The 16,078-nt window shown below is 36.3% G+C and overlaps 1 protein-coding gene across 1 annotated transcript in view; it reads left to right on the forward strand.

Moving 5' to 3' along the window:
• The first annotated feature begins 319 nt into the window (after positions 1–319).
• TMEM161B (transmembrane protein 161B) overlaps positions 320–16,078 on the forward strand; it is a 45,135-nt gene continuing 29,376 nt past the window's right edge. Inside the window, exons 1-3 of the mRNA XM_032213784.1 lie at positions 320–752; positions 12,492–12,595; positions 14,725–14,808. Coding sequence (XP_032069675.1) covers positions 750–752; positions 12,492–12,595; positions 14,725–14,808 — 191 coding nt within the window. The 5' untranslated portion in view covers positions 320–749. The remainder of the gene's footprint in view (positions 753–12,491; positions 12,596–14,724; positions 14,809–16,078) is intronic.

A 16,078-nucleotide genomic window follows, 5' to 3' on the forward strand; every position in this document is an offset into this window, starting at 1 on the left:
CCGCTTTAATCACAGGCAGCAGCCCCTTGTCGTGCTTTGAGGCGACTAACAACCGGACTATCGTCTTCTTCGTGGGTTCTTAATATCTCTATCTTGATTCCTGTCACACCTCATTACTGTTTTTACGAGACCTTTTTTGAAACAGCCGTCCATTTATTCTGCTGTCTGCTCTAACATAGGCACTTTGAAACCTCAGCGGAACGCGTCCTCATTTCACCTGCTTTGTTTCCCTCCCCCCCCCCACTGTCAGCTACGAAAAGCGACTCTAGTGACCTCCAATGTCACGTGACAAAGCCGCCACCCCCCCACCCCACCCCATGGTTGTAGTCGTTCGCGCTTTTAACTTCCAAAAAGCTGCGGGGTTTCCAAGTTTGCGCCTGTTGAAAAGCAAGTCTATGGGCCTTTGCGGATAAATTCATTTCGCTTTTCTCTTGGGGAGTTCTCCGTGAGGCAAATTCAGCTCTAGCGCGGTGGACAGAACTAACCGGTTGAACCTGCAGCGGAGAGATGGGTCCGTTGTCTATTCAGGCGGATCCGGGGACAACCTACACGGGGTCCTAATGGAGCTGGGTCCTGACGTGACCTTTGTAGGCTCGAAAGGCGTGAGCCGGGCAGTAGAAACAGTTGCTGGTTAGGGAATAGGCTCTTGAGCACCGGCAAGATCCCGCTTTGAGGATTTATGAGCTGGGTGTGGGGAGCGCACGTGAGGAGGAGGAGGCGGTGGTGGAGGCGGAGGCCGTTGGGACAGCATGGTGAGTTTGGCGAGAAAAGTAGAAGAAACAGAAGGAGTTTGGATTGACTTTAGTTCTGCTCTCGTTTAGAAAAAGAGGTCAATGCATATAGAATCTATCCTCAGTTTGGTCAAATTAGGAATATAGGACTCGAAATTTCGATTTCAAGGTATTTCTGAAATATTAGTAAACAGTGACACTCTAATGTTACTTGTTTGTTTATTATAGATAACATATATTTACATCCTCAGTTTCATGGGAGCACACCTTACAAGCAATACAAACTGCTGTAAATAAAAATGCAATATGTATTATTTAAAACAAACGTATGATCCTTCCCATAGGACAGTTGGTGATACTGTAATTTACTATGTAGGAAGGAGGAGTCCAACTTGAACAGGCTTCTATGTTTGTTGCTTGCCTTTCATCATCTCTTAAGGAATCTTTTCCATGGCCTTTTCTGTGTTAATAATATGATTGGCCTTGGTAAGTAGGCTGTGGCATGTTTATACTTGTAAACAACAAAAAGGAATCCAGTAATTAATGATTAGCATATGTTATTACTCCATAAGAAATTTTGGCTGATTCATTTAATTGGTAATAGTTTTGATGTAAAATTATTTAGATGTGGATGTTCAGTATAGTTTAATTACAAATGTCAGAAAAGACAAACATTTTTGTTTAATTAAATACTCAAAAAAGTTACTCTTGGTTTTCAGTTATTCTAATGGATTTTTTTCAGACAAGATAATTGAAATATTTGCTTATTTGGTATTGATTAGTCAATATAATTCATTTGCCATAATGGAAGTTAAACCATACAAAAGGTTAAACAATATAAAAGGGTATACAATGTTACTGACATAGTGCAGACATTAATGGAAACATATTTTTTTATTTATACACTTGCCCAGGTAGCCAAGGGCTGTTATGATTAGTATTTTAAGTTGATATGGCCATCCAACTCCCAATGACTCTGGGCACCTCACAAATAAAAATATTGAAAATAAGAAAAAAATAATACAATAATAGAGAAAAGTAAAGTAATAAAACAGTAACAACAATGGAATAGGAAAGAGAACCAAGCCTCCACAATCCAAAAAGGCTTCAACAAAGATGTGGTCTAAGATCCAGGTCTTCAAACTCTGAATCACCAGCATCAGGATCTGGTGTGTGTGTGTGTTTGTGTGTGTGTGTGTTTGTGTGTGTGTAGATGGAATTTGTCAATCAAAGGAATCCAGAGTGTGTCAACTCTGCTATATAGGGCGAGTAGCTACTATGAGAATTCCCCTCAGGTAAGCAGGCCCCATGCACTGCATTTCCATGCTATGTTATGTAAGGAGGAAATCTTCATTGATCACAGAAGGATTTGATATTAATTGAAGAAATAAGTTACTAAAGTTCAATCTTATGAATGGTTATTTGTTTTCTCTTAACCTAAGCCAACTCTTGAACAGTTTGGTGTAGTGGTTAAGACATCAAGCTAAAAACTGAGAGTCTGAGTTCCTGTCTTGCCTTAGACATAAATCCAGCTAGGTAATCTTGAGCCAGGCACACTCTCTCAGTCCTAGGAAGTAGGCAATGGTAGACAACTTCTAGAGAACCATGGCAAGTGACTGGTCCAAGCAATTGCCAGGAATAAACATCGAGTTGAAGCTAAGCCCATTCCTCCAAAAAAGCAAAAGCCAAATCTAATGAGATATCTGTAGTCTACAAAAACTTGATTTTAATCTTACTTTTAATTCTGCCTACTCTGCAGAAGAAAAATATGGTTCCTATTATGTTAAGTTTTAGATATTAGGAAAAACTAAATAGTTTTCTCATTTTAATATTGAATCTTTACAAATGTTTATATATGCATTTGTGTTTGGTTGTTATATTGGCTTATGAAATTGCATCAATAGTGACATTTGGGAATAGTGTCTGTGTGCGTGTGTGTGTTTGTGTGTGTGTAGCAAAATACCACTTACGCAGCATCACAAAATCTTCAGAACCATAAAGCCTGCAAACTTGAAATTTGGCACGTATGTTCCTTTTGGCTTCCAGGTGCTCACTAAGAAAGGATTTTTCGAAATGACCATCAGATCATTAGTATTTCTCTGATGCTAGGGAGTTAGACGTTCTACTCCCCTTCCCCACCTGAAAAACACTCTGATACTAAGGAGTTAGCCTGAGGGAGAGAAGGGGATAAGATAGGAGAGTCCTCTTGGGGGCGAGCCTGAGGGAGAGAAGGGGATAGGAGAGGATCAATGGGGCCAGCCTGAGGGAGAGAAGGGGATAAGATAGAAGAGGCCTCTGGGGGCATTTTCAAGCTGTAAGTGTTGGTTTAGCAAGCCCGATCACATAGTTTTGTAGCAGAGCACGGGTATCCAGCTACGGTAGTTATATATAATGTGGGTAAGATATATATGTATCAGACTTAATATTTTTGCCTCATGCCATGTATTTTATTTCTAAGGTGTATATTCCCAATATTATGAAATCTAAGCAACGAATACAATATACAAAATTCAACTTACTAAAATTAAATGGGAAGATTAAAATCAGTCAAAAGTATGTTAAAGGCCCCATGCTAAGCATATTATTGGGTAAGGGTGGATAATGTTTGGCCATTCTGCCAGACACAAAAGGAGCTAGTATTAAAACAGCTGTTGCTTGAGTAGAAGCACAAGCTCTATATCAAATAAGAGAAAAATGAACCTATGCTCAACACTGACATATTTCTTTCTCAGATTACCACCTAGAACTTTCCATAGGAAAAAAGGCTGCCATCTCTATACTGTATAACACATGAATTTTGTGAACATTAGAAATAAAGTCCTGTCTTCAAAAAAAGGTGGATATGTGTAAGGACTTGGTGCATATAGCAGAATTCTTGGTTTTAGTTTTTCTGGCCCTTTAGAGTACATTGGCACTGACACAAAGTCAAAAGCAGCTTTTCCTGACCCAAGGATCTTTTTCTTCATACAATTAAAAAGATAAATGTCCAGAGAAACTGAATTTGTAGTCATGTTTTCTGGGTTTGTATGTCCTGGCCAAATGTGTTCTCTCTCTCTCTCTCCCTCTCTCTCTCTCTCCCCATTACTCCTCCCTCCTAAACTTACTTTGTTATTTCATGCCCTTCATATTTAATCTGTTCCATCAACCTAGAAAACGTACCTGGCATGATATGGTCCTTTACTGTTGACTTATAGATATTGTTTGCTATTGCTGTTTCATATGGTCCCAAATAAATAGTCGCTTAGGTTAATATCGGGCACAAAAATATATAGTTTTCTTGCCCTTGAAAAAGTACAATTATTTTCTGTAACAGGTTTAGTAATATGACTGTTACGCTTACTATATTTTTGTACTATATTTGATGATAGTCTATCTCATATTTTTTTAGATAAACCATCAATTTATTTAATGGTAAATTTATAACATTTAGTGGTAAAAGCTTTGAAAAAGAGTGCACTTTATTGATAAACAATATTGATTCACAATTTTTACAAAATAAGTTCAATAGAATGTATAACAGAATAACAGTTGGAAGGGATCTTGGAAGTCTTTTAGTTCAATCCCTTGCTTAAGCAGGAGATTCCAGTTTGGTGAACCTTTTCGACAAACAAGAATGTGTGTGTGTGTGTGTGTGTGTGTGTGTGTGTGTGTGTGTGTGCCGGAAACCAAATGAGCAGCCACCTGGTATGCATGTGCACACCAGGCAGCTGCTCTTCCGGTTTCCAGCACGCACATGCGCATCGGCCAGCTGGTCTTCTTGTTTCTGGCACACATGAAGACCAGCTGGCTGGTGCACATGCACATGCTGGAAACTTTTAGAAACCGGAAGATCAGGTGGCCGGTGCGCATATGCGCACCAGAAACCTGAACAGCAGCAACCCGGAGTGCACATGCACACCAGGCAGCTGCTCTTCTGGCGCTCCTGCGCGCATGAAGACCAGTTAGCCAGCGCCCCAGAAACCATAAGACTAGGTGGCCGGTGCACCAGAAACTGGAAGAGCAGCCACCGGCATGTGCATGCGGCTGTTCTTTCAGTTTCTGGCATTCCCTCGCCAGTGCACCAGAACTTGGATGAGCAATGGGCAACAGCTCGTGTGTCCTGAGAGAGGGCTCTGCGTGGCACCTGTGGCACGCAGAGCTAGAGTATCTTTGGTCAAGTTTCAGGAAATAACTTTTACTTAAATCTTAAGGACGTACAGTATATTGTCTTCCTAGAGAAAGTTAACAAACTATTGTAGTTATTTTTGATATATAACAAATCATTACAGCTCCTTAATATATCTTATGATAGTGGGGTATTTTTTGTTATCTTGAAGATGTTTAAGAAAATCTCTCTGAGTATTACAAGAATTATTGATGAATTGCAAACTTTATTTATCAAAGAAGAAGGCAACTATGAATTTAAAAATTACCTTATCAATGGCATATTGGCATATACATTAAATAAATAAATGTCTTTCTCCCCATTCCCCTAAAATTTCAGATTAAGAAAAACAACAATTACTAATTTATTTCCACTGCTGTAACTCAGTGGATCTTTTTTTTTTTTTTTGACTATGGAGCTTTAAGCAGCTTTAAGTAAAGAAGCTGAATTTCTCCCTTTACTTTGAAATTTGAGGCTTGGCAAAACTTTCAGTGAGTAAACACTGTAACAAGACAGTTCAGCAGATTCATCACCATTTAACTTCCAGATAAGCAAGATTAATGAGAGAGTGAAAGTCTTGTAAAAATGAAAGTAATTAAAAAGCTTCTGCTGGCCGATTGTAAAACAAGTGATAAGGATGCTCCTTTGAAATTTTGAGTTCTTGTAACAATTAACAAAAAGTATTCATTATTACCGGAGAAACCAGCCTGCTCGGCGCCATTTTAAAAGCCTCTAAGTAAATAGATTTTCAGAGGAGAAAAAAAAAAAGCTAAAATCTTGATAAACAATTATTGTCCACGCAATCGGATCCAGCTCGTGATAAGATTAAATCAATCAAAACTTTGAACTGAGTGGGGGAGACCTACTTTGTCCCACACGAGGCAGTTTGAAGTTCCCAGCACGGATGCCGTTCTGCTTTGGTCTAGCCCCCCTCTCTCTGCAAGCACAAAAGCTGCAAAAATTGAAGAGCATTTGCCAGCAGAACTATTTCTTCTTTCCTTCTTGCCTGAAGGATAAGAAAACCTGTTAAGACGTCAGATGGATGATCCTCTAAACAGGTACGTAGCCAGGAATTCGGAGGCAGCTGATTTTTTGCTGCCACCAGCAGCAGGCTCCACCCAGGAAGCCCCTCAGTGGATCTTTTTTAAAGTTGAATTATTTCAGTGGAAAAAACTAACTTTCCTTTTAAATAGACTGGCCAAGATAATCTAACACACAGTAGGTAAGCAATTTGAAAATTTCTTTGATGAAGTAGATTTTGTAGGGCAATTTCAGTAGGATTCAGATCTAGCCTTGCTTAATGTAATGATCTCCCTTATCATGAATTAAAATGGGAAACCTAATTCTACTGATTCTCGACCTTTTCGCAGCATCACCATTGAGCATAGTAACATGTAGAATCATTTGAATGAAGAGACTTGGGAGCCATAATTTATGTTTATTAATTGACTTAGGTTTGCATAGGTGAAACTTGTTCCTTACAAAATGCACCCTGTGTAGGAAAGGAAAATTCAGTCTCCCTGAAATGGTTAGACTTAAACAGCTTTTCAGTGGTCCTCAACTTACAACTGCCAATCACGGTCATAAACTGGGCCAGTCATATGATTAACCCAATTTTATGCCCTTTTTTGTGGTCATTAGGCAAACAAAGTGATCATAAAATGAAGTCAAGCAAACCAATAGTTACTTATAGACATGATTTTGCCGAAAACTGGAAGGAAATGGCAGTTTTCAGCAAAACATGATCCCATGGCCATGGAATGCTACAAATGGCCATAAATGTGGCCCAATTGCCAAATGTCTGAGCTAAGCAACCGGTCATAAGTTGTGAGCTGTTTATAGGTTACTTGATAACATAGAGGTGGTCTGACAATAATGGCAGTCTTTGAAGGTAGTTCAGAAGCTGCAAATAATTTAAAGCACATCCGCTGCTTTTGAATTGAGTAAATATTTTGCTGAAGTTTAAAATATATGGAATAATTATAAGGTCAATTCTGAATGCATCTCCAAAACTAAATTTGGTATTCTGCTGGTCAGCATTCATAGTGACCATAAGTTCTTCTAACTAATCTTGGAACCTAATACATGTAGGCAGGTACATGTTAGACACTCTCAAATCAGATATATTATCTAGCTACAAAGGGCATTTCCACAAACCCTTTGTTATGATCAGATCATCTCTTGGTCCTAGTGAGATTGATTACCTCTTGGGATCCCACAGAGAAAATCAGCTGATTAAGGTGATACATGCCCGGGCATCTTATGGACCTTGATGGTTTATGTTAGAGCCCTTGAAAGTTATCCCAGTAATTTTATGGGTGGCATCCTGGCCAGTTGACTGCAGCCCTATCAAGTAGCCTTTCCCTTTTGGTCAGACTAGTCCCTGGTTTTTCTAAGATCTGAGAGAGAGAGTGGAAGAAAAACTGCCTGTAATGCCAATTGCTTTATAGGCTGGCCAATTTTCTGTAGGAGAAGGGTCAGCAAACATCTTCCCACCTAATCTCTGACTATTTGGTAAACCTGAGCAATCTTATTAGCAAAATGTTATGTCAAAGTCTTGACTTTCTATGGATGGAGTCAGTTGTGGTGACTGGGATTACAACTGATTGTGTTGCCTGAGACTGCTTCTGATCAGTGAACTCTAATGGAGTAGATAGGGTACTCTGTTGTCTCTGGTCGCATGAAAACCTGATCTCTGTCTCCTGTGGCTCTTTAGCAGCTCTGTGGGAGCTATTATAGATTGATTCAGGATGTGGTCAACATCTCATTGAAAGATAGAATGATGCCAGCTGTTTTGAAAGAGGCTATGCCTCATTAAAATACTCTCCTTGGATCCCACTAGGTTTGATATCTATTATCCAGATAATCTATTTTTAGGAAAGGTTAGTGTGACTATAGTTTTCTTATGGAGTGGTTGGTTTATATAGCTATTTCTGCATTGGTTAAAATCTAAATTAACAGCCTAGGGGATTCCATTCCACTTCATCCATGTTTTCTGAGAAGAACCTCTGATTTAAAAGCTCCATATAAAAAAACCCAAAAGGAAACCAAAATGCAGAGCAGGATAGTAAAATTCTGGCCGGCAGTTGCCATTATTCCCTGCTCCAGAATTTATAATGGAAGCATTCTTGCTATAGTAAATTTAAAAATTGAAACTATAGAACCCTGTAGAGAATACATCCTCACATCTAATTTATTATCTTAATCAATTTTGTGAAGAAAAGTCTAAATTAAACTAGGATTTTTTTATAAGGAGCTTGAATATAGATAATCAAATTATATTCACTGTTATCAGTGGAAGGTTACAAATGATGAAACATACAGACACACTTCCCTGCTTTTGTTTTGAGAATATTAGAGTGCCCTTTTGGATTAAACCCCAAGCCCGTCTAGTCCAGCAATCTGTTCTCTCAGTGGTCGAAACAACTCTACAAAGAAGCTCACTAGTTTCCCAGCAGATGATCTTCTGAGGCAGTCACACTCCCATCAAGGATATTTCCCTGTCCTTAGCTTTAGGTAGTAAAGATGTGGCTATTCTTTATTTTTTTACTTACACAAAAATCAATTGTACTTGCTGAATCATAAAATATGGCTTAGTTAATATCTAATACTAAGATCTAACTATTTTACTAAGACGTGGTGTATGATCTAAGCTAAGGCATTGCGGTTTGAATAACCACAGATATGTAAAAGGTAATACTGTCCTATTCTGGCACTATTAATGCCATCAGTCATTCTTTTGTTAGCTGATCTTCAAGTGTAATATTCTATAGGGCGAGAGATAAGATTATTAAAAAGAATAAAAGGATAAAATGTAACATCAGAAATTTAAATTATAAAAAAACAGAATATTAACTTTTAACTTTCTAATATACAACATTCAAACACTGATTGTAGTGGTAAATAGCTGAACTAGAATTCATCAAGAAACTCAGCTTATACCATTTGTGGTGAACAAGAATATTTCTTTAAAAAAAACTGTACTGCATACGTTACATAGCTGACCAATGAAGGAATGTCTGTTAATTTGCTCATCTGTTTTATAAATGCCCAACATTATCATTGGATATTTTTTATACATTTAAATTCATCTTACCACTACTTATTATTTCACCCTAACCTTATGCATATATATATGTAATTGAAGCGCAAAAGAATGCCTCCTACGTTTAACAGACTGTAACCTACAGAATCTCCTACTATACCATAATACTTTTGTCACTTTAAGTTTCCATTAAGGTTTCTTGCTTCTAAAATAGATAATTACTGACTAATTTGAATTATTTTTTTAAGTCTGTTGAAGGGTAAATTTCCCCTGGTTTAACACTTCAGTACAAGGCAGATCATATCTAGAATTCTTAATCAGTGTCAAGAATAGCTATTAATGATATTCCCTTTTTAATAGCAATGTATGTTTCCCCTAAATAATATAGTATAGATAGTACTCTGCCTTCTTTTGAACTTGGGAGTCACTAACTTAGAACAAACTTAGTCATTTGTATAGCCTAGTGATAGATACATGGTGGTCAGATATTGATCTTATAGAGTATAATGCAGTTTGCATGAAATCTGTTTAGAAAAGGTAAATGGGAATATGAGGTATTTCGTGTGGGTAAACAATTGAAAAGCAATTATACTAACATATTACTCTGCCTTTATATCATGAAGCATATTAGAAAATGCTATTTTTAATTACAGATCTGTATTGTGAGAACATTGTTAAACAGATACTATTATTGTGATGTTTGGGTATTAGAGCTGTCCCTCAAAGCAGAGCACCTTTCATAATTTACATTTCAGAAGAAAAAGGAAACCGAGGAAAGATGGATTTGAGAGATAAGGGTAGAAGGGGAGACCTGCGGAAGCTTGGAATCCTAATCCAAGAAAAAAAATCATATCTTTCAGAATGGCAGATGTATGTGTATACATTTAGTGTCAGGAAAGGGAAGGTTTACCGTCTTTAGATACATTTTAATATCAAAACCATTTCCAACAATTTCAGTGTATTTAGTGAAAGTTAATTTGATTCCTTGTTTAAATGTTAAAGCATGCTTCTGATTTACCCCAGTTTCATATTATATTACTGTGATAACTAAAAGTGGTGTGTGGCAATATGTACCAGAAATGCTCACATTCTTTTAATTTTTAATGGAAATCTTTAGGTGGAATCCTACTGGCATAGAAAATAAGAAGCAATTCTAAGTGGGAATTTAGTACTCTTCTGTCAACAGCATTCAGTTGTCTGAAATATTTCTTATAAGGAGTGCTTTGATCTGAAGACACTATATTAGTGTTGTCATATTTGTTGAAATTAAATTTAGCGTTTTCTTGAAAATCAGATATTCAAGTCATTCTATCTCACTGACTTGTTCATTTGCTAAAAGTTTGGATTAAGTTAGTACAGGATCTTGAGAATTATTTTCCACAGTTGTATTGATTCTTTGCTATCTAAGGTAGTTCTTGACAATGCAGTCATAAAATATGACATCACATGACTTTGTTGCTTAGCAATAACAGTTCTGCTAGTCCCCATTGCTGTCCCTAAGGAAAAACCATATGGGTCTTTAAGTGAGGACCTCATGTAACTGCAACTTTTAATTTTCTGCTAGCTTCCCCATAGATTTTACTTTAGGAAAGCCAGCAGGGAATGTTGAAAATCACAGCCATATGATTGTGGGGAATGCTGTGACAGCCAGAACTTTGAGGGCCAGTCATGAGTCCCCTTATTTTGTACCATCATAACTTTGAATGGTTGCTGAATGCATGTATATAACCTGAGGACTATCTGTACTTTGTAAACAGAGTAGGTACAAATTACTATATATTGACAGGAATTACAAGAGAGACCTTGCAGTGGTGGAAGTAAGAAGTAGATTTAGAAAATGGCTTGGTTGATTACCAAATGGTAGGAACCATTGGTTACCTACCAGATGTTTTGCAATTTTAAATAATAAGAATTGTTTATTTTTTTTAATGTGTATTTACATAATTCGTCTTGTATATATCCAAGAATCATTAACAATTTTGAACTTGAGATATTTGGATTACAATATTCCAGTTCTTAGCCTTTCAGTTTTCTGCCATCTGAACTTCTGTTTATAAATCCAAAGGGAAATATCCTTAAATTGATATTTTACTGCTTTTAATTTTTTGTTCTTATTGTGATGGTTGAGTTGGCACCTCTTTATTTGAATCTCTTTGTTTTAACTCTCAGCTGGTAGTTTTCTGAACCAAATGAAACACAGGAAGGCTACTTTAAGACCCAGTTATTGGAATATAGGAGGAATGAGAAATAGATTTTAAAGGAAACTCACAACGAATTTAATCACTGATATCTCTATGTAACATCTAAGCAATATTTTATCTGTGATTTCTGAAAAAGAAAAAAATAGATATTAACTCTAATTTTGTTCACAAACTTTAAAACGTTTGATGTGAAATATTTGCATTTGTTTTTTATTTTCAAATCCATACACCATTTTATCTGTTGTATACGTTTTCCAATAGCCCTTAGATAGAAAGATTTCTCATTTTTATGATGGAAGTGGTAGTGCACATTTTAACTTCAAAAAATTAGAATTGCAGCATACCACATATGACAGTAGAAATTATAGATATGCTTCTTCTTCATTTTATGCAATAAAATAAGTTGGTATTTTTCGCTCCATAAGACGCACCTGACCATAAGATGTCCCTGGGTTTAGAGGAAGAAAGCAAGAAAAAAGAAATCAGGTGGAGCCTGAAAGGACTATAGATAGGTGTCCTCTCATGTGCCAACTCTGCCTATTGACTCCTGTACTGTGGAAGAGACAGAAGAGGTAGGCAATGACAAAGGCAGAAGAGGAGGGGTTCAGCACTGTAAAAGGACCTGCTGCACTACTCACCAAAGCACTGGCACAGACGCACAGACATTTCTATCCACTTTTGGGAGGAAAAAGTATGTCTTATGGAGCAAAAAATACAGTATATTGTTAACTATTATCTCATTGATTATACAAATAAAGTTTTTCAAATGGAAAAAAGGATGAATTGGAGAATTAATGGGAAGCATAGTTTTTGAATTCATTGTTGATTTTACCTTTCTGCTTATTTTAGTAAATGGGGACAAATCTGGGTTTCCTTTTACATAGACTTGTGGCTATTCACCAGATTTTCAAAAACAGATCATCTTACGAAAAATGTTGATGTTTTATACTGATTTTTCCAGCAAACTGAAGAATTGATAATTGATTGACACTAATGTAGATAAAATAGAGAACTATATGTTTAAAATATTAAAAATAGTTAACTGTTCTTATATAATCTGTTATTCTGAATATAATCTAAAAATAAATCTATACTTTATTTTTAATATTAGACAAATGCTCATTCCTATTAAAAATGTACTCAGTTTGGTACTTTATAGATGTGGTAGATTATCAGGTTTGTTGTCCAACATTTGGGGAGCATCAGAGCGGAGAAAGCAGTTATAAAGCCACATTTTGAAATGTCAGTGCTTTAGATTAGAACTAATAATTCACAGTTACAAGAAAATGATGCTATTTAAAGATTGGTTTTAGAGAAGCTGTAAAATAAAGTTTGTTCATGTTAACATACATTGGTTTATTCTTCTACAGGGGGTGATAGGTGTGCAGCTGGTGGTTACCATGGTGATGACTAGCATTATACATAAGATCATACCTCACTACTCTCTTGCCCGGTGGCTTCTTTGCAGTGGAAGGTAAGATAAGAAACCAGAACTAAACATCTGATAAAGTGGGTTCTTGTCCATGAAAGCTGATACTATAGTAAATTTGCTGTATCTGTAAAATGCTGTTGAATATTTTGCTGGCCTATTCCTTTGTGTATCAAGTTTGTCTGGGAACTGATTATAATTATAATGAGCCTGGATATGTTGGTTCTAAAAACAATCACATTAAATCTTTTCCAGTCTTATCTAGAAATGTGCATTATGCTACAGCTTAGGGTCTTCTTGAGAAATAGATGGTATATTCTTTATTATACTATTACATATGCTGTCCATGATCTATTTCTTGACAAGTGCTATGCCCTATTTACAAAAGCAGACACTTCTATCTCATCTTACTTAATAATATGACCATACATTTTTTGTATAATTTTCTTAATACTTAAAATATGCATCCTGTAAGAGTAAACTCGGGTTTGAAATTTAAGAAAAGAGGATGGCTTACTTAAAGGCAATAGTCATTAGTGACAATCATAGTACTTGTGACAAATTACTTAATTTTAAAATAACATTCACAATCATTAAGCTCCCTGTGCTAAAAACAATTAAGAAAAAAGCACATTTGGGCTATCCCCAGGCTCCCTAAATCCTTTAGAATTTCCATTTGAAAATATTCTACCTTTTGTGACATTCTTGCTAGGAAACCAGAATAATGGGTGATCTTCAGAAGATTAATTCTCTAGTTAGATGCTATTGGCTTTTATAAATGCACTTAAATTTCAGAAGGGATTACTCTAAAAATTATAAAATAAGAAATAAGCTCAATTTCCTGGTTAAATAATTATCAAGGACCCCACAATTCCATATATAGTTATAACAGTCACTGCTCAATGTATGCAGCCAGGTGTTCTTTTGGTTGGATTTACTAATAACTGATGATTTGTCTACTCAACCTAAATCTTCTCTGTCTTCATCAAGAGCTTAATTGATGGATGATTCTGAGACATGTTGAAGGACTATATAAGCCAGATGGCTGCTTGACAAATAAAAGGGAGTCTAGCACTCATAATTGGCAGCTGCTTGCCAGTGTAGAAATTTGCTCAAATACCTCACTAGAGAGGACAGGTGGAAGGACAAAGTAAGTAGATATGGTAGGGTAGCTTTGGCCTTGCTAAGCGTTAAAACAGCAGCCTCCTTATTGGTCCTCTAGAGATTCCTGTGGGATATTGAACAGCTGGTCATGGACTATTGAGTTTGTCATAATTTATCTACTGAATTCTCTGTAGATAATTATCTGGTGGCATATTTTACTAAAAAGTCAAATTTGAATCTTACCAATCATCTTGACAAACATACTTGTTTGCTTTTGTTTTTTAATAATTTTATATTTAGTGTGTGAGGCTTTAGTTAAAAAGCAGCTCAAAGAGTAATGTAGAAAAAGAGTAAATAGCTAGTCCTTGCTTAACCTTAATTGGTTCTGGAATTTCCATCACAAAGCGGTGGTCATTAGACAAAACATCACCAGTTCCGGTAGTTCTGGTTGCAGGTGTTAGACAAGGACCTTGCTTCTCTTGTTAGGCTGTATTGTTCTCTGCTTCAACTCTCCTTCCCACCTATTTCCTCCCTATTTCTGTTCTTTTGTCTTCCCTTAACTCTGTCACTTCCTATTCTTGCTGCCCTTTGGTATCCTCTTCCTCCTCAGCCAGAAGTGACTTGTCAACAATGGGAGGAAGAAGATTGCAAAGCTCAGCTGGAGGCAGCAGGGGTAGATGGCAGAAGAAGAGCAGCATAACCAAAAAAGCATGGATGGTGGGCATAAGCGCATGTGCTCATAAATATGGATAGGCTGCCAAATGTTCAAATTTTCAACATGTGATTGCAGAGCTGTTGCAACTACAACTGTAATTCCAAGGACTAGCTGTGACTATTATTCAGCACCATTGCAATTTTGAATAGTTGTTAAATGAGAACTACCTATAAGATAAAGAAGGCCTGCTAAGAGTTTGGTGTTTCTATATTACAAAACAAGCAGCTTTCATAGGTATATGGATATAATTAAAACTGTTTTAACATTACTATTTGAATTACAAGGACGTGGGTTATTATATTTAGTCAAATGTAATTCAAATTGTTAATGTTTTTTGGGTTTTGTTTTTTTTTAGTTTGCGGTGGTACCTGCATCCCACAGAAGAAGAATTACGTATTCTTGCAGGAAAACAGCAAAAGGGAAAAAGCAAGAAAGATAGGTATAAAAACAGTATGGGTAGTTGGTAATTATTTCACAGTCTTTACACAGTTGTTATGGTTGGTTATTTGATATCCTTTAATGATTACAAAAATAATATGTTAAAAATGATTTTGTATAGAAATAAATCATATGGGTGTGCAAATCTGCATTTAATACATTGATACTGTATTAAAAATCAAAGGGTTTCAAAAGACTTATGAATATTTTGGGGATAAATAATAATAAAGCAGAGAAAAGGGAGATAGGTCACCTCTAATATATTTGCCCTTGTCACTGTTATGCATTTTACTGGCCAAAATCTGTATTATGTGACCAGCCAAGGTGCAAGGTCTAATGTGAGGATCACTTGTTCTATTAACAATTACTGTAGAGATATTTTTGTATAAATAATTTTAGACTATTAACATAGAAAATTTCTATTTGTGTGATACTGATCCCACACCATATAGTTTCAAAGTTAAAATAAACATTTCAGATAACCTGTAAGATCCTATCTATTAGAGGATTGAAGTCTACTAGGTCCATCCATTGGTGAAACTACTATGCAAGGCTGAGAAAAGTCTATTTTAAAATTAGCTATTTGTATGTTTTATTTAAAATTATTGTACCACAGTAAATGCCACCAAGTCAAACTTGAGTTTTGATCATTATAAAGATAGGGCAGTGCTGTTTTCGTGGCAGTTGTAGTTTAATGGTTTGTCTGTGTTGTCTTCGGTGAAGTTTTTTCAAGTTGGCTTTCAAGCCCAAATACTACTGTTGAGAAAGAAGTGTACCACAGTTTTAATGTCTAAAGCATATGAATGGTAAATCAGTTAAACTGCTCGGTCGCAGAATAAAAGTTAAAATATGAAAGTATTAATTTATTTATGGGCCTGAAAAATACTAATAATGTGTAAAATTGTAAAAATATTGCACTGTGCAAAATATAAATATTATATTTTGATTAAGGCATTCTAAATATGAAGGACTGCCACTAAAAATAATTTAATCGTCAGGCAGTCTTTCCTTACACCTTATTCCAGCGATGGCTAACTTTTCTCTAAAGGTGTGCCAAAACTGTGTGCGTGCATGCTCACCCACCTGCGCATGCATGAGCAACCCCCACAGGAGGGGGAAATTTTTGCCCTCCCTAGGCTCTGGAGGCTTTCCTAAAGCGAAAGACAGCCTAATGGTCCGATCAGAAGTTTGGGAATACTATGCCAAATTTCTACTTCTACAACAGTGTATTCCATCTGAAAGGTTTATACAATTGTGCATCCACTTTATTT

The sequence above is a fragment of the Thamnophis elegans genome, chromosome 3 (genome assembly GCF_009769535.1).
Source record: "Thamnophis elegans isolate rThaEle1 chromosome 3, rThaEle1.pri, whole genome shotgun sequence".
NCBI classification, from domain to species: domain Eukaryota; kingdom Metazoa; phylum Chordata; class Lepidosauria; order Squamata; family Colubridae; genus Thamnophis; species Thamnophis elegans.